The 25376-nt window shown below is 44.5% G+C and overlaps 2 protein-coding genes across 4 annotated transcripts in view; one reads left to right on the forward strand and one right to left on the reverse strand.

Annotated features, from left to right (window-relative positions):
• The first annotated feature begins 2548 nt into the window (after positions 1-2548).
• Positions 2549-24705, forward strand: eno4 (enolase 4). 3 transcript variants are annotated; one of them, XM_063875499.1, is made up of 13 exons: positions 2549-2704; positions 4555-4683; positions 6120-6292; positions 8724-8866; positions 10576-10745; positions 10832-10960; positions 11100-11168; positions 11609-11770; positions 12339-12464; positions 22013-22187; positions 23044-23105; positions 23679-23796; positions 24384-24705. In XM_063875499.1, the coding sequence occupies exons 1-13, from the start codon at positions 2552-2554 to the stop codon at positions 24440-24442; spliced, it is 1668 nt and encodes a 555-aa protein (XP_063731569.1). In that variant the 5' UTR covers positions 2549-2551; the 3' UTR covers positions 24443-24705. The 3 variants fall into 3 exon arrangements, with proteins under 3 accessions (XP_063731569.1, XP_063731571.1, XP_063731570.1); XM_063875501.1 differs by having other exon boundaries at positions 11615-11770; XM_063875500.1 differs by having other exon boundaries at positions 6120-6289.
• Positions 8279-25376, reverse strand: part of shtn1 (shootin 1) — a 54751-nt gene continuing 37653 nt past the window's right edge. Inside the window, exon 16 of the mRNA XM_063875503.1 lies at positions 8279-8839. The gene's annotated coding sequence lies outside the window, so the exon portion shown is untranslated. The remainder of the gene's footprint in view (positions 8840-25376) is intronic.

Consider the following 25376-nt stretch of genomic DNA (forward strand, 5'->3'; position numbering starts at 1 on the left):
TCTTTCTTTCTCTGTAATGCTGCTGTAGCTGTGTGCACATCATATACAGTGTATGGTGGACGTACCATATTGCGCTGCGGTAACGCGCACTGGACCTTGCGTGCACTTCCCTCTGTTTGGGTCTGATAGCAATGTGGCCCGTGGTCGACCCCCGGGGGGCACTAGCACACGTTTGATCCACGAAGAAGCAATAAGACTGTTTGACTCTATTTAGTAGAGAACATATACCGTTAGGAGTGCATTGCTTTATGCGCACTTAACATTTATTATTTTTAGAACCTATTATTTTTATTTCGATGTTCAATTGGATTTAAAATCTGAATGAGAATTGCAAAATAACGGAATATATCACATTGATGAATAATAACAATAATTAGAATACAAATACATAAATGATAACAATAATGGACCAAGGCACATACGCCATAGCTCAATGTCAGAAAATACTCTTAATATGTCGTTTATGACAAATATATGGCAACACATGGTATAATAATTTCAACACTTCTTGAAATCAAATGTTATAAATTCATTTTAGAACAAAGAAATGAAGAAGACGGCAGAGGGACTGTAAACGGTTAACTTTGGAGGTGAAAATGTTCAAGTGAAATACGGACACCGAGCGGAGTGAAAGCGAGCAGCAGACAGGTCTGTTCCCATGTTTAACTACAACCTGCACAGTTAGACACACACACACACACACACACACACACACACACACACACACACACACACACACACACACACACACACACACACACACACACACACACACCTTCTTCTGTATCAAGCAGCCCTTGACTCCCTGATCCTTCGTTATTTGTGGGGGAGAGATCCACTACTCTGCAGTCATGGTGCACAACCACCAAACACATCTTATGTTACTAAATTCCCCCCAAAATAAGCTAAACTTATTATTGAATACAAAAATATATATATATAATATATTTATTGTGACAGAAACATTAAGCAGCTGATGTTTGAGCCACACTCTCATTCATGCTGTTTCAGACTTAAATAAATATGTGAGAGAAATGTGTTATATCTTTCCAAAAGGATTTGAAAGTCAAGCGTTCATGTGTGTGTGTGTGTGTGTGTGTGTGTGTGTGTGTGTGTGTGTGTGTGTGTGTGTGTGTGTGTGTGTGTGTGTGTGTGTGTGTGTGTGTGTGTGTGTGTGTATGTGTGCTTGTGTCTGTCGGCCTTCTCTGTGTTATTAGGGAAGAAACAGTTAATGTATTTGTTAGAAATATAATTATATTTGTTTGTTTTTGGTTGCACTGTCTTTCAAATATTGTCTTTGTACTGACCAACTTCTACTGAGCAAGCATTATTATTATTATTATTTGTAGTATTTTTTTAGAAATAAAGAACCATTTCTTGAATGAAAAGATCTTTTAATTTTTTTTGTTCTTGCGTATTTTGTTGCGGCGGGGTAAGCCTTGCTCCCTCGGAGGTGTAGTGCACGCAACCAGACACTTTTTCTTGGTGAATATAATAGGGTCAGTGAATGCACCATCACAGGACAGTGAAATGTTGAAAACTTGTTCAATCAAGGGAGCCCCGACATACATTGGCTATTTATTGTCAGGAATAATGTACATAAGGAGTAGTCCTTCACACAAAATAATAATAAAGCAGATCATTCAGAAACAATTAATAAAATATAAATAAAATGTATATCATCCAATAAAGGCTGTTTCCCGTTGTAGAGGAACCCTTCATCATTTGGACAGCGACTTGTGAATAAACACCGGCCTTCTGTCAGCCTGGTAATGATCCAAAACAGTTACCTCCCTTCAATTCAACATTTACGTCTAACTTCTCCTTTGTTAGCTGAATGAACATGTGACAGGATTGACATTTATATTAAACAAACAAAAGGACAGATCCGACCTGTAATCCCCAAAATTGAAATAAAAAGTCAGAAAGAAAGTCAGAAACCAAACCCATTCACTCACCATGTGGTATTTTCAAGAAAAGTAGTTATTACATATGAGGCAGACATTTGAAAGAATTGACATCGATCCTACAAATATCACTGCATATCTTTTAATATTAAAGAACTATGTACACTTCGAAGAGAATTCCGGTTTTTTTTCTATGTAACTCAAACGCACGTTTTTGTGAGTATGTTTTCGTTTTAAAATCAATGGAATGTGTTTTTCTTTATTTTAAACTGGGCCTACTTTTTGTTTGTGTTTTCCCTTACAGGCAGCAACTAGTTTATATCACTAAACCAAACAACTATTTACTGTTGATAAGATGCAGCTACCAATTATAGCGTAATTATATAATTAAGTTGGACTTTGAAAAGTAATACAAAGCAGAGGGTTACATTCATTACATGGCAGCGAACTTACCCGTCATGGTGAATAAATACATGAAAAGAATAGAGGTATTTTCCATTTTAGATATTCAGTTTTTATTAGATAGCAAATGCACAGGCATCAACGATCACTCTGATTTCCTGGGCTCCTGCTGTCACTTGAATGGGTTGTTTCCATGGAAACGAACAACAAACCGAGTTCGTGCACAGTGAAGACACCTGGACATGTCTGACCGTGTCTCTGAGGAGGAGCAGGACCTGCACCACATGAAGAGTGCAGCGGCAGAGTTTTACAGGCTCAACAGAGTCCCCCAGGAGCTCGAGAGGGCCCTGAACCAGCTCTTCGCCCACAGACCCGAAGACGTTTACGGTTACCTGGTAGGTTACAGCTCAAGGGAGGCTAAGGCTAAGGTTAGCTACATTCACACACAACAACAGCCGCTTAACTAAGTTAGCTGCTACTTTGCTAACTGCTCAGACTAGGCTACTGCACTAGCTAGCGATGTTAACCAGCTTTTCCGGTATACACCTGTGCTCAAATAGTGTGTTTATTGTTAAGGTTAGTTTATTTGTAAAGCACATTTCATACACAGGTGCATTTCAAAGTGCTTTATATACTGTAGGCAGTCATTAATAACTAAATAATTGAACAAAAAGACAATTCATACAAGAGGTAGAGATTTAAATTCATGACCTTTGAAATAAAACTAAACGATTTGGCAAAGTGGCTTTTATTTTTTAGGTAAATTAAGTTTAGGAGACAGTCTTAAACGGAAATGAAACAAAGCCAATGTCCAACAGCTCTTTCTCACAGCAGTCATGCTGACTAGTCCTACCTGGACCAGCACAGGTGTCACTTATGAGACTGATGGTTCAGTTACAGTGGCTGTTCTAGATGACTAGGGGGGCCATGCTGGGGCCAGTTATTTTATAGGGATAGATTTAATACAGGACAACATTTTTAGTAAATAATTTGCAATTTTATAAACAAAATACATAACCACAACTTAAGTTACAGCACAATAACCACTGCAACACCATCACAAAGGGTATTTCCATAGACAGAGGGGTCCAAGCTCAGTCCAGTGTAACAGGGGCACTTGCCCTTGTTGGCCCCCTCCCCCAGAACCGCCCATGCTCAGTTAAATAAAAGTGGAGCTGGTATTTACAAACAGGTTTTATTAATTTATGTTAGTACTTCCACATTTTAGTTTTACTTCTAAAATATGTAATAAATAATGTCTCCTGTGAAAACGTTAAATGCATTAAAGTTATGACAAATACGTCCTGTGTATTACAGGCCTGTAGGAAAGTTCTTTCTATGTAGCATGTTGCTATCAGTGTGTAGCTTTACAGAATGTCAGGCATTAATGGATTTGACATAAAATATAATTCCTGATAGCAGTCTCTTTGCGTTCCTTGGACAGTGCTTCTGATGTGAACTTCATGCTGCGTCATTACCTCTGTACACCATTGGTATGGTTAGCTAGATGCTGGCACTAAAACTAAAGGACAGGACAAGGTCGGGAAGGGGAGGAGCTTTCAGGAAACATGACTGCTGGTGTAGTGCTAGGTTAGATAAAACAACCTACACACTTATTGACCTTCAGAGCACATTGGTTAGAAGAAACTGCTCTTCAATGGCGGCAAAGTTTATGTAATGACATTTTCAGGTCTTGACAAAAAAATAGAATCACTCTGTGAAAATATTTAGAAACCACAAGAAATACCTTTTAAACATGTCACATCAACTGCTGGCATTTCCTGGTGATATTTTGCACATTATAAGCTTGATAAGGACATTGAAAAATAAATCAATGTTATAATTACTTTTACCTCCTTTAAAAGATTCCTTTCTTTGTGACTTTGTTAAACTATGTTTTAATTTGTTCACTTAAAAATGCAACCCATGCAGGAAAATGGTTTTGACAAACTGTATACTTAGTTGTTTTGGTTCCATGTTCATGTTATTTTAAATACGAATAATTTGAATGAGTTTGTTCAAATTTCTTAAACCATCAGGGACAATTTCATCTGAGGCCATAGACTATTAAACACCTGAGCTTGCACTATTGTTATTTATATTGGTTTTTTAAAAATGTATTTCTTTATGTCCGGCGGAACCTGCGATAAAAGTTGTTCATACATTACATAATTACACCATAGTTGTGTGACGATGAAGCTTTGAAACTTGAATTGAACCTTTGAATCATGAACTGTCCCTTTAGGCAGACTACTTTAAAAACCTGTGTGCCGCACCGAGGATCAGCCGGCTGAGGGGAAGGGAGGTTTACGATGCAAGAGGACAACTCTCCATTGAGGCAGAGGTCCTCTGCATTGTCTGCAACAAAGAGAAGGTAAAACTCATGAGTACATTTGGCCTTTTTTTCCGCACACAAAACCTTTCATTATTAAATCAGCACTAGTCATATATCATTTCATCACATCAGATGTTAAAGTATAACTTCCTGCTTTGACTGTGGCGATCGCTGATGTTGCAGATTTACATATTCAGTTTAGTGTATGCATCAAGCTTAGAGATTGGACAAATAAAGGTTTAACAAAGGAGATGTGATTCATTAGTGGTGTGCTGATGGTTTGAAGTGACAGTGAGGGGCCTCTCAAACATGCAGAAGGCTCCGATGTGAAGAGGCAGCTGGAGGCAAGAAGGGAGCAAAGACGGTAGCAATCAGAAAACAGACCCTGACCTTCGACCCTTGCTATTTCAGTTTTTACTGTGTCACAAAAGCCAGAAAGATGAGATGTGACACGATGAACCAAGGTCAAGCTGAGGACACACAACCAGGGCTGAGCCAATAGGCATGCATCAACGCTTTTACTCAACAGTAATACTGAGTGCTATAACACCATTGTCAGGAGGAGGGGGCCAGGTCCTCAGTGCCCTGATACATTATGAGAATTATAATAACTTAGTCATTGTCATTTTACTTACATATCCTTATGCTACAAATCACAAATTTGCCTCAATGGTGTTTACCATGTGCAAAGCATAGGACACATCTGTCCAAAGACACGTGAGACGGAAATACAGAGCTGTGCTGCTAGAAGCTTGGAAGTTTTGTATTGACTGAAATATTGAGAGCTGCAGAAATTTAAAGTACATAGATGTATGGATTATAGTTTTGTCTTACAGATTAAAAAGGACACATTCTGAAATATCAAATAGGCTTTTGTCAAAAATGATATTTTTTTCAGTGAAGCTTTATTTTGGAAGGAGCTGAATTCACTTTCTGTGACAATGACATAAATTCACTAATTTCAGTTTCCAACCCAGTACACCCAAACACATCCGATGTATTATCTATCCTTTCTTTCCATTTAAGATTAGTTAATAAAGGTTTGTTTTCATCAAAACATACAGCTGTGCTCCAGGGTCATGGGGGCGGGGGGCTATTGTTAGTCTACAACATTAGCACTAGTGTGTAATGACAGGGGAACAGGGAAAAGCAGTGCAAGTTGTCTGTGAGAACAAAGGGGTGCTGGGAAAAAGATGTTACTGAAGACGATGAGGAGGAGATAGTATATATTAACTTCCCCCCCCCCACCACCACCACATGGCTGCAGGTCAGGTGGAGCTTCAGGTTTATTGTATTTATTTGAGATTTATGTGACAGAAATGTAAAAAATATATTGTTAGGATTTGATGTGTGTGTGTAGATGTTGGGAGAATGTTTAGAATTGGGTGCTTTCATGACAACTATTTCATCAATATCAATGTGACATGTGGCTGGTTGTTTTGTTATTAAAGATCTTTGTCTTTGTTGATGTTCAGAGCATGTCCTCAGCTGCCGTGTCCAGCCTCTCTGGGCCGAAGGAGGCTTTACTTGATCAGGAGAGGGCTGCTGATGTGAAGACTGCTGCTCAGTGGATCAATGAACCTCTGAACAACATGCTGAAGGGCCAGAGCCCCTGCGAGCAGTCAGAGGTGGACCACATACTCAGGTAGTGGTAGAGGGTTTGTTCTTTTGCAGGGATTTCATCATCTGTTTCCACACACTCCAAATGAACATGTGTGTATTGAAATGAAATGAAGTATTTGTAGTAATAATATGCTCATTGTTGTAGTATGTAGCTCTTTTTTTACCTGTGGTGGTCAGCCTGCTTTCCAAAAAAGCTTTGCTTGAATAATTCATTTCAGATTTTTGTATTTGTAATAAATGCTGTTGACAAATATTGAGGATAGGAAACATTCGGGGAGAAACCAAATACTTTGCCATTTGAAATGTTCCAATTTTACGCTCACAGGATGTGTCCCCTAGTTTCTCAGAGGGAGCGTTGCAATTCTGGTTTCTGGACTCTACCAGGATGAAACATTCCTGAGCCCGGGGTCACGGCACTATGGAGCTTATTTAGAAATCTTAACAGTGGTTTATAACTTTATAGAAGAAATGTTGGCGTCCATTCACCTAAATGCTCTAACTGACAAAGGGGGCGTATTTATTTACAATGTGTTGACCTCCCGGGGTCATGCCAAGGAACTTGTTTGCCTATTGTCACAGCCCATCATATCATAATGATGCACTCAGCTCCTCCTATTGGCTGTTTTTGCATTATGTCTCCTGACCCGTAGAACAACTTAATCAGTGCTATGGATCAGTGTGGTGTGGGGGTTGCTGTGAACAGTGCTTCATTTAATTTTCACTGCCTGTCTTGATTCAAATTTGAAACATCAAAAAGTGGAAATATTTCTAGTTGTATCATGTCCTACTTTGGTTATCTTACTTTATTTTGGATTGATTGATAGAGTAATTCATTAATCTATTTGCAAGAGAGACCCAAGAACAGCAGGTGAAATAGAATAGAGATAAAGTACACAGCAAGACACACTCAGCATGTACAAACAGCACCAGAAACAATCCAGCATATCTATACAAAATAAATGTAGTTGTATTATTGATTTAATTAATGTTGATTATGTGCTGCAAAGAACCAGAAGGCAGTCTTCACATATGCAGTATTTTCTGGTGGAGTAGCAAGAGTTAGTCAGACCTGGGATCTGCTCTTATAAACAGTGGTTACAGTTTAAAATAGTTCTCAATAGTTGAGTTGATGGCACTTTTGAAGCATATCTTGACGGGTTGGTGAAGTGCAAAGCGGTAATTGTAGTTGTGTTCAGTTTGTGTACCACTTTTTCCACTGAGGCAGTAAGACTACTAGACTACTACTGACCAGTCCCTCAAGTATTTATAGGAAAAGGACTACAGATTGAGGAGGAACAATGCAGATTTCGTCCTGGTCGTGGAACGACAGACCAGCTTTTTACTCTCGCAAGGATCCTGGAGGGGGCCTGGGAGTACGCTCATCCGGTATACATGTGCTTTGTAGATTTGGAGAAGGCGTATGACCGGGTTCCCAGGGAGATACTGTGGGAGGTTGGCCTCCGCCAGGGCTGCGCTTTGTCACCAATCTTGTTTGTTATATTCATGGACAGGATTTTGAGGCATAGTCGTGGGGGAGGGGGTCTGCAGTTCAGTGGGCTAAGGATTGCACCACTGCTTTTTGCAGATGAAGTGGTCCTAATGGCTTCATCGGTCTGTGAACTTCAGCACTCACTGGATCTGTTCGCAGCCGAGTGTGAAGCGGCTGGGATGAGGATCAGCACCTCCAAATCTGAGGCCATGGTTCTCAGCAGGAAACCGATGGACTGTCCACTCCAGGTAGGGAGTGAGGCCTTACCCCAAGTGAAGGAGTTCAAGTATCTCGGGGTCTTGTTCTCGAGTGAGGGAACAATGGAGCGTGAGATGGGCTGGAGAATCGGAGCAGCGAGAGCGGTACTGCAGTCGCTTTACTGCGCCGTTGTGACGAAAAGAGAGCTGAGCCAGAAGGCAAAGCTCTCGGCCTACCGGGCCATCTTCGTTCCTACCCTCACCTATGGTCATGAAGGATGGGTCATGACCGAAAGAACGAAATTGCGGATACAAGCGACCGAAATGGGATTTCTCCGCAGGGTGGCTGGCATCTCCCTTAGGGATAAGGTGAGAAGTTCAGTCATCCGGGAGGGACTCGGAGTAGAACCGCTGCTCCTTCGCGTTGAAAGGAGCCAGTTGAGGTGGTTCGGGCACCTAGTGAGGATGCCACCTGGGCGCCTCCCTAGGGAGGTGTTCCAGGCACGTCCAGCTGGGAAGAGACCGAGGGGTAGACCTAGGACCAGGTGGAGGGATTATATCTCTTCGCTGGCCTGGGAGCGCCTTGGAATCCCCCAGTCAGAGCTGGTTGATGTGGCCAGGGAAAGGAAAGTTTGGGGCTCTCTGCTGGAGCTGTTACCTCCGCGACCCTGACGGAAAAGCGGGAGAAGATGGATGGATGGATGGACAGCTTTTTTAAAGCTTGTTGTTTTCCTGAACTTAAACTTAATTTTTGTTTGTTGCATTTGCAGCAACTTCTTTATGGCCCGCTACCTGGAGGACAAAGATATCCGGAACAAGGAGAAGGAGGAGCTTCGTTCCCCCTCGGAGCCTGAGCTGGTGCCATCTTCTCCTCTCCCTGCACAGACTAAAGACAAGAAGAGTTTTGATAAAGGTAGAGTAGAGATTGGACATGCTAGTATCATTCAAAGCATTATTTTCTGTATAGGTACCATGTTTAAAACTGCAGTTTTTGACATAAAACAATCAAACATTAAATAACATCAAACATGTGAACAGGTTAGTGTTTCACATATTGTCAACAACGTCTATGAATTGTGTTGCAGAAATATTTATTGACTTGGCTAGCCCCAACCTGTCCTGTATGTAACACCACTTGATAATCTAGAGGTGATAGTGAGTAAATGTATAGGGAGAAGTACATGTTTATTTATAAAGAAGGCAGAACAGAGAACACTCTTCCTCCATGGCGTTTGGGAGGCTATGTCCTTAGTCGTCGAGTTCTCTGCAGCCTCGGGAGAGGGAGTAGGTCGAATCCCAGAGAACTGCTGACTTCCTGTTGCAGGTCATCAACCCCACATCAGGACAAGCTGTCAGATTCTTTTATAGCTTGATCAAATGTTGAGTATTCTTGCCCACTGATTGACTTACAGAAGACGGACAGGTATTACAGGAGTAAAACAAACACTGTAAATATAACAACACCAGGAGAGCGAGAGAGAGAGCGAGAGAGAGAGAGAGAGAGATCTTCTCCACCAGTCCTTGATATGTCAGCTAAGACCGGGTTGCTAGAGAAATCTGCATTGTGTGCTTCAGATTCTTGACCTCATCTTATTCTGTAAATAACTAGGTGTCCCTTATCCTGAAGCATATTAGTAGACCAAGTCAAGGCTGTTGGTGAAATGGTGACCAGACAGAATAATAATAATAATAATAATAATAATAATAATCACAATAATATTCATAAAGGTAATCCATTTTATTTATAGAGCGCTTTTCTAAAAACTCAAAGACACTTTATAAAATCCTAAAATCATTCACAATCCTGACTGAATCCTGGAGGATCAGGGGGGTTCCTGATTTGAGCACAGCACTGGGTCAGCCCTGGCCACAGAAGCAAAGTGCTTCGCTTGACTGACAGAATGAGTTGATGAAGTCGTCTGTTCTTGATATTTAATTCTATCAGTCAATAATTGGTGTACAGACAGAGTGAATATCCTTAAGAGCCCAGTCTTGGATCACTTTGATCACAGATTTGTGGCTGTATTGCAGGGAGTGCTGTTCCACTTCCTTGCCCAGCTCAATTTACTGTGTTCAACTACACACGGCTCTGTCAAGAAAAGTCTAGGAAAATGTTGTGATGCTTCTCAAACGCGCTCCGTTGCTTCTCTTGGAATCACATGCATTGTCTGGAGCGGCCGTGGTCGCTGTTGGAAAGCTGAACAGACGCTCTCGAGGGAATACAGTTCTGCAAATGCATAAAGAGAGCTTGATACAAGGTCGCAGGCCAGGTCCCACTCATTCGTATAAAAGTAAGTGGTGCAAGAATGGCTGAACTTTTTGGGTCTATAAAAACACACCTGGATCTTACCAGCTATCTTTCGCATCTACAGTATGTTTTTCCAGAACTCGCCATCAGTGATACCTCTTCAGTATAGTGGATGAATTTTGAAATTTGATGATGTGGGAGCAAAACAAACCTTAACCAGAGCTGGAGATCTCTGTGGCACAGGAAGGTGTATCTTTCTTATTTCTGTTTCTCATTTCTGTTGCTCTATACATCTCCTGAAAGCCTAAAATCAGACTGTGCGATCAGACTGCAGTTCTCTGTGTCCTAGTTCATTTGTTTTGCTTTCATCACAGGCAAGAAGAGCACCACTGCAGAGAAGCAAGTTCCTCCAGCAGAGCCACCAGAAGCAGTTTTGCCTGGGAGCTCAGCCATTGGCTCAGTGTCTCTGGCTGTGGCCAAAACTGGAGCACAAACACAGGGAGTCCCTTTGTACAGATACATAGCAGCTCTGAAGAACGGAGAGGTTAGACCACACCAGCAAACACGTCCAGTATATATTCACTAACACTCTGCTGGGATAGTAACGATGTCTTTAACAACTTTACTCAGGATCCGCCACAGTTTCACATCCCAGTGCCTTTAATAACTCTGCTGAGCTGTGGGAAAACTTCTCCTGGAAAACTGAGTTTACTGGAGGAGGTCATCCTGATCCCCAGAGCTGGACTACAAGTCAAACAAGTACTGTTCAAACACCTGAAGTTCCATGCTACATCTGTTATAGCGCTCTTGTGTGATTTCTTTTGCTTAATTTGTTCATGCTTCAATGTTTTATACCTTCTATATTCACTTTTCACTGCATTGTGAACTTCTTCCACAGATCATCACAATGACCCTTGAGCTACAGAAGGAGATGATGAGAATAATGAACACTTCCACAAAGCATGGGGTGAGGGGAATCTGTTTTGTCCTGTAAGAATATAGTGGGTTAACATGGGCTTTATGAGAGCACACAATGTACAGGAGGCAGAGTTCAAGGCCTCTCAAAGAGCTTTCCTTCACGTTACATACATAAAATATGATTTCCATTGTCCTTGAAATTAACTAAGATGTGCAGGCCTGGAAGTCTGTCAGAATGCTACTTAAAGCATTCAATATTCATGCAGCATTTGTACCGCATACACAATCATCTCCTGCATTGTTCAATGACCCGCCTTAACATTCATAACATGAACACTGCAGAGGGTCTTCCAACACATGTAACCTTGAAATGACAACTGTTTCATTCAAACGTGAGAATAAATACTTATGTACTGGGCTTCTCATGCAGCTCCAGCTAAGCATAATCATACATGGTGTTGACCAGGTGAACTGTGTGTTTGCTCCGAGGCTCAGGCAGTGCTGAGTGACAGTGGAGTGCTGGCTGTGAGCTATGAGCGACCCGAGCAGCCTCTAGATCTGATAACTGAAGCCTGCACCGGCGCTGGACTGGCACTGGGAACAGAGATCCATCTAGCACTGAACTGTGCTGCCTCTGAGCTGATGGACTATGTAAGTTAACCTGCTGGCTGCTGCTGGCTCTGAGACACCGTGGCAGAGGCCCTCTCCTATGTGCATTCAGATCACTGCAAATACTCAGGCCTGGGCAGAAACGGGATCATGTAATTAGGATACAAAAAATGGTAACTACAGTTATATAAAAAAGATTTAATCAGATCACTCTTACATTTTTTTTAAATGTGGGATTACCAGCAGGATTACAGTGTTAGTGAACCCTAAAGGAGCATCTAGTGTGTGTTGTAAAGGATCAGGTGTTCTCTGTCATCTGTTCTGTTCTGTAGGCTAACACTTTAAGAGGGAATCTATATGCCTACTGCCTGAATCTGCTTCATGCTTTTCACTTTCTTAGTGGTTATATTTTCAATTCAGCATATATTGATATTGAAGTAATACAAAAGTAACGGGAAGTAATCTGATTACATTACTTTTTTTTGATACTCAGAACAGGTTACTGATTACATATTTGTAGGTACAGGTACATTTTTAAAGTACCCCTCCCAGCCCTGTTGACTGTATCACACCGCTGATCATCAGTCAGCTGGTCCTTCTCCTCCCTCAGACTAAAGGAAAGTATGAAGTTGCAGCAGGAGTTCTGAAGACTCCAGATGAATTAGTAGACATGTACCAGACCCTCGTCAGCAAACACCCAGCAGTGGTGGCCCTCATCGATCCGCTCAGACGAGAAGTAAGTCTTAAACATTATCATTTCCAAGTTCATGTGCAATTCTGTTTATCATCTGCAGACAATGTTGTTTATTCGCAGTTGTTTATTTATGGTACATGTCACTTTCTCTTTATTTTTGGCTCCTGAAACGTACATGTAGAAACAATTCTGGATACTTCTTAAAAATGTCCTTCATTACAGAGATAGCTCTCCAGTAAAATTATAATGACACCCACTACCACTACTACCACTACTATCACTACCACTACCACTACTACCACTACTACCACTACCACTACCACTACTACCACTACTACCACTACTACCACTACCACTACTACCACTACTACCACTACCAACACTACCACTACCACTACTACCACTACTACCACTACCAACACTACCACTACCACTACTACCACTACTACCACTACTACCACTACTACCACTACCAACACTACCACTACCACTACAGCTACCACTACCACTACTACCACTACCCCCACTACCACTACCACTACTACTACCACTACTACCACTACCACCACTACCACTACCACTACTACCACTACTACCAATACCAACACTACCACTACCACTACTACCACTACTACCACTACCAACACTACCACTACCACTACAGCAACCACTACCACTACCACAAATACCACTACCCCCACTACCACTACCACTACTACTACCACTACCACTACTACAACTACCCCCACTACCACTACCACTACTACTACCACTACCACTACTTCCACTACTACCACTACTACCACTACCAACACTACCACTACAGCTACCACTACCACTACCACTACAGCTACCACTACCACTACCACTACTACCACTACCCCCACTACCACTACCACTACTACTACCACTACCACTACTACCACTACCACCACTACCACTACCACTACTTCCATTACTACCACCACTACCACTACCACTACTTCCACTACTACCACTACTACCACTACCCCCACTACCACTACCACTACCACTACTACCACTACTACTACCACTACCACTACCACTACTACCACTACCACTACCACTACTTCTACCACTACCACTACTACCACTACCCCCACTACCACTACCACTACCACTACCACTACCACTACCACTACCACTACTTCTACCACTACCACTACCACTACTACCACTACCCCCACTACCACTACCACTACTACCACTACCCCCACTACCACTACCACTACCACGACTACCACTATCCCCACTACCACTACCACTACCACTACCACTACCACTACTACCACTACCCCCACTACCACTACCACTACTTCTACAGCTACCACTACCACTACTACCATACCCCCACTACCACTACCACTACTACCACTACCCGCACTACCACTACCACTACTTCTACCACTACCACTACCACTACTACCACTACCCCCACTACCACTACCACTACCACTACCACCACCACTACCACTACCAACACTACCACTACCACTAACACTACCACTAACACTACCACTAACACTACCACTAACACTACCACTAACACTACCACTACTACCACTACCCCCACTATCACTACGACCACGACCACCACTACCACTACCACTAATACCACCACCACTACCACTACCACTATTAACACTAGTTCAGCAGTGGCTTAGTCAGTAGGGGCTTGGACTGGGAATCGTAGGGTCGCCGGTTCAAGTCCCCGAAAGGACTTGAAATACGGAAAGTGGACTGCTACTTGGAGAGGTCCAACACTAACGCTACCACTACCCTACTACCACTACCCCCACTACCACTACTACTACCACTACCACTACTACCACTACTTCCACTACTACCACTACCACTACTTCCACTACTACCACTACTACCACTACCCCCACTACCACTACCACTACCACTACTACTACTACCACTACCACTACCACTACCACCACTACCCCCACTACCACTACCACTACTTCTACCACTACCACTACCACTACTTCTACCACTACCACTACCACTACTACCACTACCCCCACTACCACTACCACTACTACCACTACCCCCACTACCACTACCACTACCACTACTACCACTACCCCCACTACCCCCACTACCCCCACTACCACTACCACTACCTCTACTACTACCACTACCACTACGACCACTATCACTACGACCACGACCACCACTACCACTACCACTAATACCACCACCACTACCACTACCACTATTAACACTAGTCCAGCAGTGGCTTAGTCAGTAGGGGCTTGGACTGGGAATCGTAGGGTCGCCGGTTCAAGTCCCCGAAAGGACTTGAAATACGGAAAGTGGACTGCTACTTGGAGAGGTCCAACACTAACGCTACCACTACCCCTACTACCACTACCCCCACTACCACCACTACCAGTACTACCACTACCCCCACTACCACTACTCCAATACCCCCACTACCACTACCACTACTCCCACTTCTACCACTACTACCACTACCAACACTACCACTACCACTACTGCCACTACCAACACTACCACTACCACTACCACTAACACTACCACTACCACTACTACCATTACCCCCACTACCACTACCACTACTACCATGACCACCACTACCACTACCAATAATACCACCACCACTACCACCACTACCACTACTACCACTACTACCACCACTACTACTACTACTACCACTACCACCACTACCACTAATACCACCACTACTAGCACTACCACTATTAACACTAGTCCAGCAGTGGCTCATTCAGTAGGGGCTTGGACTGGGAATCGTAGGGTCGCCGGTTCAAGTCCCCGAACAGACTTGAAATATGGAAAGTGGACTGCTACTTGGAGAGGTCCAACGCTACAACTACTTCTACCACTACCACTACAACTAGTACCACTACCACCACTACCACTACCACTGCCACTACCACTACTACTACCACTACTCCCACTACCACTACTACCACTACCACCACTACCACTACCACTACCAACACTACCACTACTACCACTACTACCACTACTACCACTACCACTACCACTACCAACACTACCACTACCACTAACACTACCACTAACACTACCACTACTACCACTACCACTAATACCACCACCACTACCACTACCACTATTAACACTAGTCCAGCAGTGGCTTAGTCAGTAGGGGCTTGGACTGGGAATCGTAGGGTCGCCGGTTCAAGTCCCCGAACAGACTTGAAATATGGAAAGTGGACTGCTACTTGGAGAGGTCCAACACTACCACTACAGCTACAACTACTTCTACCACTACCACTACCACTACTACTACAACTAGTACCACTACCACCACTACCACTACCACTGCCACTACCACTACCATTACCACTACTACTACCACTACTACTACCACTACTCCCACTACCACTACTACCACTACCACTACCACCACCACTACCACTACCAACACTACCACTACCACTACTACCACTACCACTACCAACACTACCACTACCACTAACACTACCACTAACACTACCACTACTACCACTACCCCCACTGTCACTACGACCACGACCACCACTACCACTACCACTAATACCACCACCACTACCACTACCACTATTAACACTAGTCCAGCAGTGGCTTAGTCAGTAGGGGCTTGGACTGGGAATCGTAGGGTCGCCGGTTCAAGTCCCCGAAAGGACTTGAAATACGGAAAGTGGACTGCTACTTGGAGAGGTCCAACACTAACGCTACCACTACCCTACTACCACTACCCCCACGACCACTACCACTACTACTACCACTACTTCCACTACTACCACTACCACTACCACTACTACCACTACCACTACCACTACTACCACTACCCCCACTACCACTACCACTACTTCTACCACTACCACTACTACCACTACCCCCACTACCACTACCACTACCACTACTACCACCACTACCACTACCACTACCACTACTACCACTACCCCCACTACCACTACCACTACCTCTACCACTACCACTACCCCCACCACCACTACCACTAACACTACCACTAACACTACCACTACCACTACTACCACTACCCCCACTATCACTACGACCACGACCACCACTACCACTACCACTAATACCACCACCACTACCACTACCACTATTAACACTAGTCCAGCAGTGGCTTAGTCAGTAGGGGCTTGGACTGGGAATCGTAGGGTCGCCGGTTCAAGTCCCCGAAAGGACTTGAAATACGGAAAGTGGACTGCTACTTGGAGAGGTCCAACACTAACGCTACCACTACCCCCACTACCACCACTACCACTACTACCACTACCCCCACTACCACTACTCCACTACCCCCACTACCACTACTACTCCCACTACTCCCACTACTACCACTACTACCACTACCACTACTGCCACTACCAACACTACCACTACCACTAACACTACCACTACCACTACTACCATTACCCCCACTACCACTACCACTACTACAATGACCACCACTACCACTACCAATAATACCACCACCACTACCACCACTACCACCACTACCACCACTACCACCACTACCACCACTACCACCACTACCACTACTACCACCACTACCACTACTACTACCACTACCACCACTACCACTACCACTAATACCACCACCACTACCACTACTACCACTACTAGCACTACCACTATTAACACTAGTCCAGCAGTGGCTCATTCAGTAGGGGCTTGGACTGGGAATCGTAGGGTCGCCGGTTCAAGTCCCCGAACAGACTTGAAATATGGAAAGTGGACTGCTACTTGGAGAGGTCCAACACTACCACTACAGCTACAACTACTTCTACCACTACCACTACCACCACTACCACTACCATTACCACTACTACTACCACTACTACTACCACTACTCCCACTACCACTACTACCACTACCACCACTACTACCACTACTACCACTACTACCACTACTACCACTACTACCACTACCACTACCACTAACACTACCACTACCACTACGACCACGACCACCACTACCACTACCACTACTACCACTACTAGCACTACCACTATTAACACTAGTCCAGCAGTGGCTCAGTCAGTAGGGGCTTGGACTGGGAATCGTAGGGTCGCCGGTTCAAGTCCCCGAACAGACTTGAAATATGGAAAGTGGACTGCTACTTGGAGAGGTCCAACACTACCACTACCACTACAGCTACCACTACCCCCACTACCACTACTTCTACCACTACCACTACCACTACTACCACTACCCCCACTACTACTACTACCACTACTCCCACTACCACTACTACAACTACTACCACTACCACTACCAATACTACCACTACCACTACCACTACCACTACCACCACTACCACTACCACTAATACCACCACTACTACCACTACTACCACTACTAGCACTACCACTATTAACACTAGTCCAGCAGTGGCTTAGTCAGTAGGGGCTTGGACTGGGAATCGTAGGGTCGCCGGTTCAAGTCCCCGAAAGGACTTGAAATACGGAAAGTGGACTGCTACTTGGAGAGGTCCAACACTAACGCTACCACTACCCCCACTACCACTACCACCACTACTACTCCCACTACTCCCACTACTACCACTACTACCACTACCACTACTGCCACTACCAACACTACCACTACCACTACCACTACCACTAACACTACCACTACCACTACTACCATTACCCCCACTACCACTACCACTACTACAATGACCACCACTACCACTACCAATAATACCACCACCACTACCACCACTACCACCACTACCACTACTACCACCACTACTACTACTACTACCACTACCACCACTACCACTACCACTAATACCACCACTACTACCACTACTAGCACTACCACTATTAACACTAGTCCAGCAGTGGCTCATTCAGTAGGGGCTTGGACTGGGAATCGTAGGGTCGCCGGTTCAAGTCCCCGAACAGACTTGAAATATGGAAAGTGGACTGCTACTTGGAGAGGTCCAACACTACCACTACAGCTACAACTACTTCTACCACTACCACTACCACTACTACTACAACTAGTACCACTACCACCACTACCACTACCACTGCCACTACCACTACCATTACCACTACTACTACCACTACTACTACCACTACTCCCACTACCACTACTACCACTACCACTACCACCACTACCACTACCACTAATACCACCACTACTACCACTACTACCACTACTAGCACTACCACTATTAACACTAGTCCAGCAGTGGCTTAGTCAGTAGGGGCTTGGACTGGGAATCGTAGGGTCGCCGGTTCAAGTCCCCGAAAGGACTTGAAATACGGAAAGTGGACTGCTACTTGGAGAGGTCCAACACTAACGCTACCACTACCCCCACTACCACTACCACCACTACTACTCCCACTACTCCCACTACTACCACTACTACCACTACCACTACTGCCACTACCAACACTACCACTACCACTACCACTACCACTAACACTACCACTACCACTACTACCATTACCCCCACTACCACTACCACTACTACAATGACCACCACTACCACTACCAATAATACCACCACCACTACCACCACTACCACTACTACCACCACTACTACTACTACTACCACTACCACCACTACCACTACCACTAATACCACCACTACTACCACTACTAGCACTACCACTATTAACACTAGTCCAGCAGTGGCTCATTCAGTAGGGGCTTGGACTGGGAATCGTAGGGTCGCCGGTTCAAGTCCCCGAACAGACTTGAAATATGGAAAGTGGACTGCTACTTGGAGAGGTCCAACACTACCACTACAGCTACAACTACTTCTACCACTACCACTACCACTACTACTACAACTAGTACCACTACCACCACTACCACTACCACTGCCACTACCACTACCATTACCACTACTACTACCACTACTACTACCACTACTCCCACTACCACTACTACCACTACCACCACTACCACTACCACTACTACCACTACTACCACTACTACCACTACCACTACAGCTACCACTACCACTAACACTACCACTACCACTACGACCACGACCACGACCACCACTACCACTACTACCACTACTAGCACTAGCACTACCACTACTACCACTACTACCACTACTACCACTACCACTATTAACACTAGTCCAGCAGTGGCTCAGTCAGTAGGGGCTTGGACTGGGAATCGTAGGGTCGCCGGTTCAAGTCCCCGAACAGACTTGAAATATGGAAAGTGGACTGCTACTTGGAGAGGTCCAACACTACAGCTACCACTACCACTACTACCACTACCCCCACTACCACTACTTCTACCACTACCACTACCACTACTACCACTACCCCCACTACTACTACTACCACTACTCCCACTACCAATACTACCACTACCACCACTACCACTACCACTAATACCACCACTACTACCACTACTACCACTACTAGCACTACCACTATTAACGCTAGTCCAGCAGTGGCTCAGTCAGTACTACAAGTCCCCGAACAGACTTGAAATATGGAAAGTGGACTGCTACTTGGAGAGGTCCAACACTACCACTACTACTACCACTACCCCCACTACCACCACTACTACTACCACTACTTCTACCACTACCACTACTACCACTACCCCCACCACTACCACTACTACCACTACCAACACTACCACTACCACTACTGCCACTACCAACACCACCACCACTACCACCACTACCAGTACCAGTACCACTACCTCTACTCCCACTACCACTACAGCTACCACTACCATTACCACTAACACTAACACTACCACTACCCCCACTACCACTACCACTACGACCACGACCACCACTACCACTACCACTAATACCACCACCACTACCACTATTAACACTAGTCCAGCAGTGGCTCAGTCAGTAGGGGTTTTGACTGGGAATCGTAGGGTCGCCGGTTCAAGTCCCCGAACAGACTTGAAATATGGAAAGTGGACTGTTACTTGGAGAGGTCCAACACTACCACTACCACTAACACTACCACTACCACCACTACCCCCACTACCACTACCACTACTACTACCACTACTACCACTACTACCACCACTACCACTACTACCACTACTAGCACTACCACTATTAATACTAGCCCAGCTGTGGCTCAGTCAGTAGGGACTTGGACTGGGAATTGTAGGGTCGCCGGTTCAAGTCCCCGAACAGACTTGAAATATGGAAAGTGGACTGCTACTTGGAGAGGTCCAACACTACCACTAACACTACCACTACCACGACTACCACGACTACCACTAATACCACCACTACTACCACTACTACCACCACTACCAATACCACTACCACTACCACTACTACCACTACTAGCACTACCACTATTAATACTAGCCCAGCTGTGGCTCAGTCAGTAGGGGCTTGGACTGGGAATCATAGGGTCGCCGAACAGACTTGAAATATGGAAAGTGGACTGCTACTTGGAGAGGTCCCAGTTCACCTCCTAGGCCCTGCTGTGGTGCCCTTGAGCAAGGCACCGGACACCTCCCTGCTGTGGTGCCCTTGAGCACCGGACACCTCCAATCCCCCCTCCCCATTGCTGCACGATAGCTGCCCACTGTGTGTGCATGTATGTGACTAATAAAGAGGGTTTCATCATCCGATACAGTATCTATCTTTCTATCTACCACTACCACTACTACTACTACCACTACTACCACTACCACTAACACTACCACCTATACCACTATTACCACTACCATTACCACTACTACTGCTACCACTACCACCACTACCACTACTACTACTACCACTACTAGCACTACTACTACTAGCACTACTACTACCACTACCACTACCACTACTACTACTACTAACACTACCACTACCACTACCACCACTACCACTAATAACACTACCACTACTAACACTACCACTACTACTACTACTACTACCGCTACCATTACCACCACTACCACTAATAACACTACCACTACTACCACTACTACCACTACTACTGCTACTACCACTACCACTACCACCACTACCACTACCACTACTACCACTACCACTACCACTACCACTAACACTACCACCTCTACCACTATTACCACTACCATTACCACTACTACCACTAACACTACCACCTCTACCACTACTACCACTACCACTACTATCACTACCACTAATACCACCACCATTACCACTTCCACCACTAACACTACCAATACCACTACCATTTACCACTACCACTACCACTACTACCACTAACACTACCACCTCTACCACTATTACCACTACCATTACCACAACTACCACTACTACCACCACCACTACCACTACTACCACTACCACTACTGCCACTACCACTACTACCAGTACCACTACTACTACCACTACTCCCATTACCACTACTACCACCGTTTGAATGCATATGAATGACCATTTGTACTGCATGGTCCTCACTCAAATTTGCATCCTTGTGTGTGTGTGTGTGTGTGTGTGTGTGTGTGTGTGTGTGTGTGTGTGTGTGTGTGTGTGTGTGTGTGTGTGTGTGTGTGTGTGTGTGTGTGTGTGTGTGTGTGTGTGTGTGTGTGTGTAGGACAGAGAGCAGTGGGAGAAGCTGAGCAATGTGATTGGAGACTCATGTTCGCTGCTCTCTGACATCAGCTACAAGTCCAAGGCCCCGCCCCTTCCTGGAGTCAGAGGCCACATCTTAAAGCTGACTCAGGAGACAACAGTCAGTGACTTGATCTGCATCACATCAAAGCAACAAGGTAACACATCCACGGGGGGGGGGGGGGGGTGGCTATTTGAGCTATTGAGCCTGGTTGGATTATTCTTCAGATGTAATTTATTCCCTTATCACTTTAATTATACCTTGTATGAAAATAACCACTAAAGAATGTATTCAAAGGTCAACATGTTAAGATTTCTTTGACATTCAACTTTTGAGATTATGTTCCGGGACAATTCCCGACAATTTCCATTTCAGAAAAGAGAGTTTTGCTATTGTGAAAACAAAACATTTCAACCTCTTGCCCTGACTCAAATGCTCCAAGTACTGTGAAGATGTCTCTGGCCATCATTTTAAAATGGAACATGACCTCGGGCTCACGGCTGATGGAGGAAGTACAGAACAGTTACTGGATACGTGCTTCATATGAATTTCATTTGGGAGGAAGCTGAATGTATCACACTGCTTAAGATGTATTTAACTGTAGTATGGTCTGGGAGACACTTGAGTAGATTTGTTCTGGGGCAGACACTAACATGCTTATTATTGTCACAGTAAATTATTGCAATAGTTCTGTCCCAGTTCTGTGGAACCAGACACCAGCAGGAATTAGTGTTGCTCAGAGAGAATCATTCAAAGGGTTAACCATGATCTGTTTGACATCGAGGTATTTGATAATGAACTTTCTATCAAGCTGTATGCCTGTGTGAATATGACGGGGCATATTGGTCCGCTGGTTGTCAAACAGCAGATTGTGACATGAATGAAGCGGCTGAAAGGAGCTGGAACCTTTCCTGAACTTCAGAGGGATCCTTTTTCTTTCCATCTGGGAAGTATTGCGTCTGTGGAGTGTTTCCCTCAGTGCTGATGATGAGTGTGTCCTGTTGCTGTTCCAGGTTCGGTGGTGATGGGAACAACGTGCAGCGAGCCGTGCAGTGGTGACTCTTTCTCAGATATAGTAAGTCTCACTCATTTTGTGTTTCTACACTCATGTTAACAGCCTGAATTCTTTGCTTGCACATTCCTCATTATCATTCTAAAGGTTTAAAACAGGTTTTCAAGGTTTATTTCTTCTTCTTCGTTTGTTGTTCTGGAACAAAAAGGGCAAAGGGAACCTGATTCCGGTTTATTTGAACACACAGAATATCAATGTGCCATCTGAGGCCCTGAAAGATTGCAATGGACATTTTGAAATATCTTATAGACCAAACAAAATACAGAAGTCATTTACAATGTTTGGTAGATTAAATTACAACATAATAAACAGTTTGATTTAAAAGAAGTCCTCAAATAAAGCCTGAGTCCCCTGTCTGTAAACATCCTTACTTCTAACACCATGGGCCCGATGTGTGGGGTACTTTAGTTGCTCATGCCCCCGCCACCCCCCACCCCTCCCAACGTATTCCTCCTACCAGTGTTCCCTCTCATTGAGTTTGTAAACACAGCAGCTCCTCAGTGTAGCTGCAGGTTCTGGTTCTGTTTCCCCCCTTTGGTCAGCCTCCTTTCCTCAGCACCATTCTCTCTTCCCCAGGCTGTGGGTCTGGGTCTGGACTTTGTCAAACTGGGAGGTCTGAGCGGAGCAGAGAGGATGACTAAATACAACCGGCTGATTTCTATAGAGGAAGAACTGTCCCAACAGGGAATCCTGGGTACGTTTTATACTCCGCCCTCTCTTTTTATTTATCCACAGACAAAGAGAGAGAGCGGTAGTAGTGTCTCTTTCTCTCTCTCTCTCTCTCTCTCTCTCTCTCTCTCTCTCTCTCACACACACACAAACACACACACACACACACACACACACACACACACACACACACACACACACACACACACACACACACACACACACACACACACACACACACACACACACACACACTGTGTTGGATGTGAAAGGAAACTGTGTTTGAGGAATCATACAAATGTGTGCTTGTGTGTGAGTAGAATAATACCCCCCCCCCCCATTGGATCTGTTAATTGGCCACTGAGGAGTTACCTATTACTCGCAGGGACAAACACTTTCCCATCATCATTTAGCCTGTAAGCAGGGGGGGGTAGTCAGTGTGTGTGTGTGTGTGTGTATTCAGAAGTACAGTTAACATGTTTAATACGATTTAATAATGTGTTGATGCTACACGCTGAAGCCCACAGTGCTTCAGTGCGTTTCAGCTATCTGAAGCGTCTGAGGTCCAGCTGTGTCCTTCCCCTTCATCTCAATATTCTGTGTCACCCACAGCCTCCAAGGAGCAGCATCCCCCCCCACTGTTCAGTGAGAAAGCCCAGCAGCAGTGCTGAACACTGATGCTGCTCACAGCCTCTATCCTCCAGCAGATATGGCTGATGCCACCTCATACTTCATATTTAATTCTGCAGTTATTGCTTAATGTCAGGATTTCACCTGTGAAGCGTGCAGAGTTGATTATAAACTAAGTGCATTATTCTAGAGTTACCAGCCTGGTTTATTTTAAAACTGTGGTAACAAATCAATATGAAGCTATTCAGAGAGAGGCTAAGTGGGTAAACATAACCTTGAATAAAAACATTTTGCTCAACCCCGAGATATCTCGTTGCTACTTCAGCTATATACGAGCCATATTAGCAGGTGCTGAACACTGAACCTCCTCATCACACACACACACACACACACACACACACACACACACACACACACACTGCATTATGGTCACAATCATCTCCACTAAAATATCCACACTGTGCAGCACTCATGAGCCATAAAGCAGCGTGACGAGCCTTCAGTATTCACCACAATGAAACAGAAGAGATCTCCTGGTGAAGGTCATCGATTCAACACACCACTACATAAAGCACAAGTACAGAATTCATCTTTAAAAAAAAGACACATCTCAGTTTCAAATTTGTGTTTGTGTCAAGTTAAAAAAAACTGATAATTATTGGCCACAGTATAGAGATGAGTGTTCGACAGCACGCCCCTCTCAAACAGAGTGTTGTTTAACTGGGACCCCCCCCTCAGTCGTACGTGTCAGCAGGTTGTGACCAGGTCAACAGCTCACTCCTCCTGTTTTATTTGAATAGTAGCAGAGGTCCAATTATCCACATCAATCATGTTATGTAGAAATGAGTTTTTCCTGCTCTGCTTTTCTGTAAGCATGTCGTGGCTCCACACATTTCCTGACCCCCACCTCTTAATCCTGGATAACAGGACACTCTCCACTGAATGAAAACATTTTTATTTCCCCAAATGTAAAAG

The sequence above is a fragment of the Eleginops maclovinus genome, chromosome 22 (assembly GCF_036324505.1).
Source record: "Eleginops maclovinus isolate JMC-PN-2008 ecotype Puerto Natales chromosome 22, JC_Emac_rtc_rv5, whole genome shotgun sequence".
In the NCBI taxonomy this organism is placed as follows: Eukaryota; Metazoa; Chordata; class Actinopteri; order Perciformes; family Eleginopidae; genus Eleginops; species Eleginops maclovinus.

What these genes read in the sequence shown, in the direction of transcription:
- eno4 (XM_063875499.1), top strand. Translation starts at nt 2,552, where the DNA reads ATGTCTGACCGTGTCTCTGAGGAGGAGCAGGACCTGCACCACATGAAG. An exon ending in CAAGAAGAGTTTTGATAAAG is followed by an intron (nt 8,867 to 10,575) that starts GTAGAGTAGAGA and finishes CTTTCATCACAG; the next exon opens with GCAAGAAGAGCACCACTGCA. An exon ending in ACACTTCCACAAAGCATGGG is followed by an intron (nt 11,169 to 11,608) that starts GTGAGGGGAATC and finishes GTTTGCTCCGAG; the next exon opens with GCTCAGGCAGTGCTGAGTGA.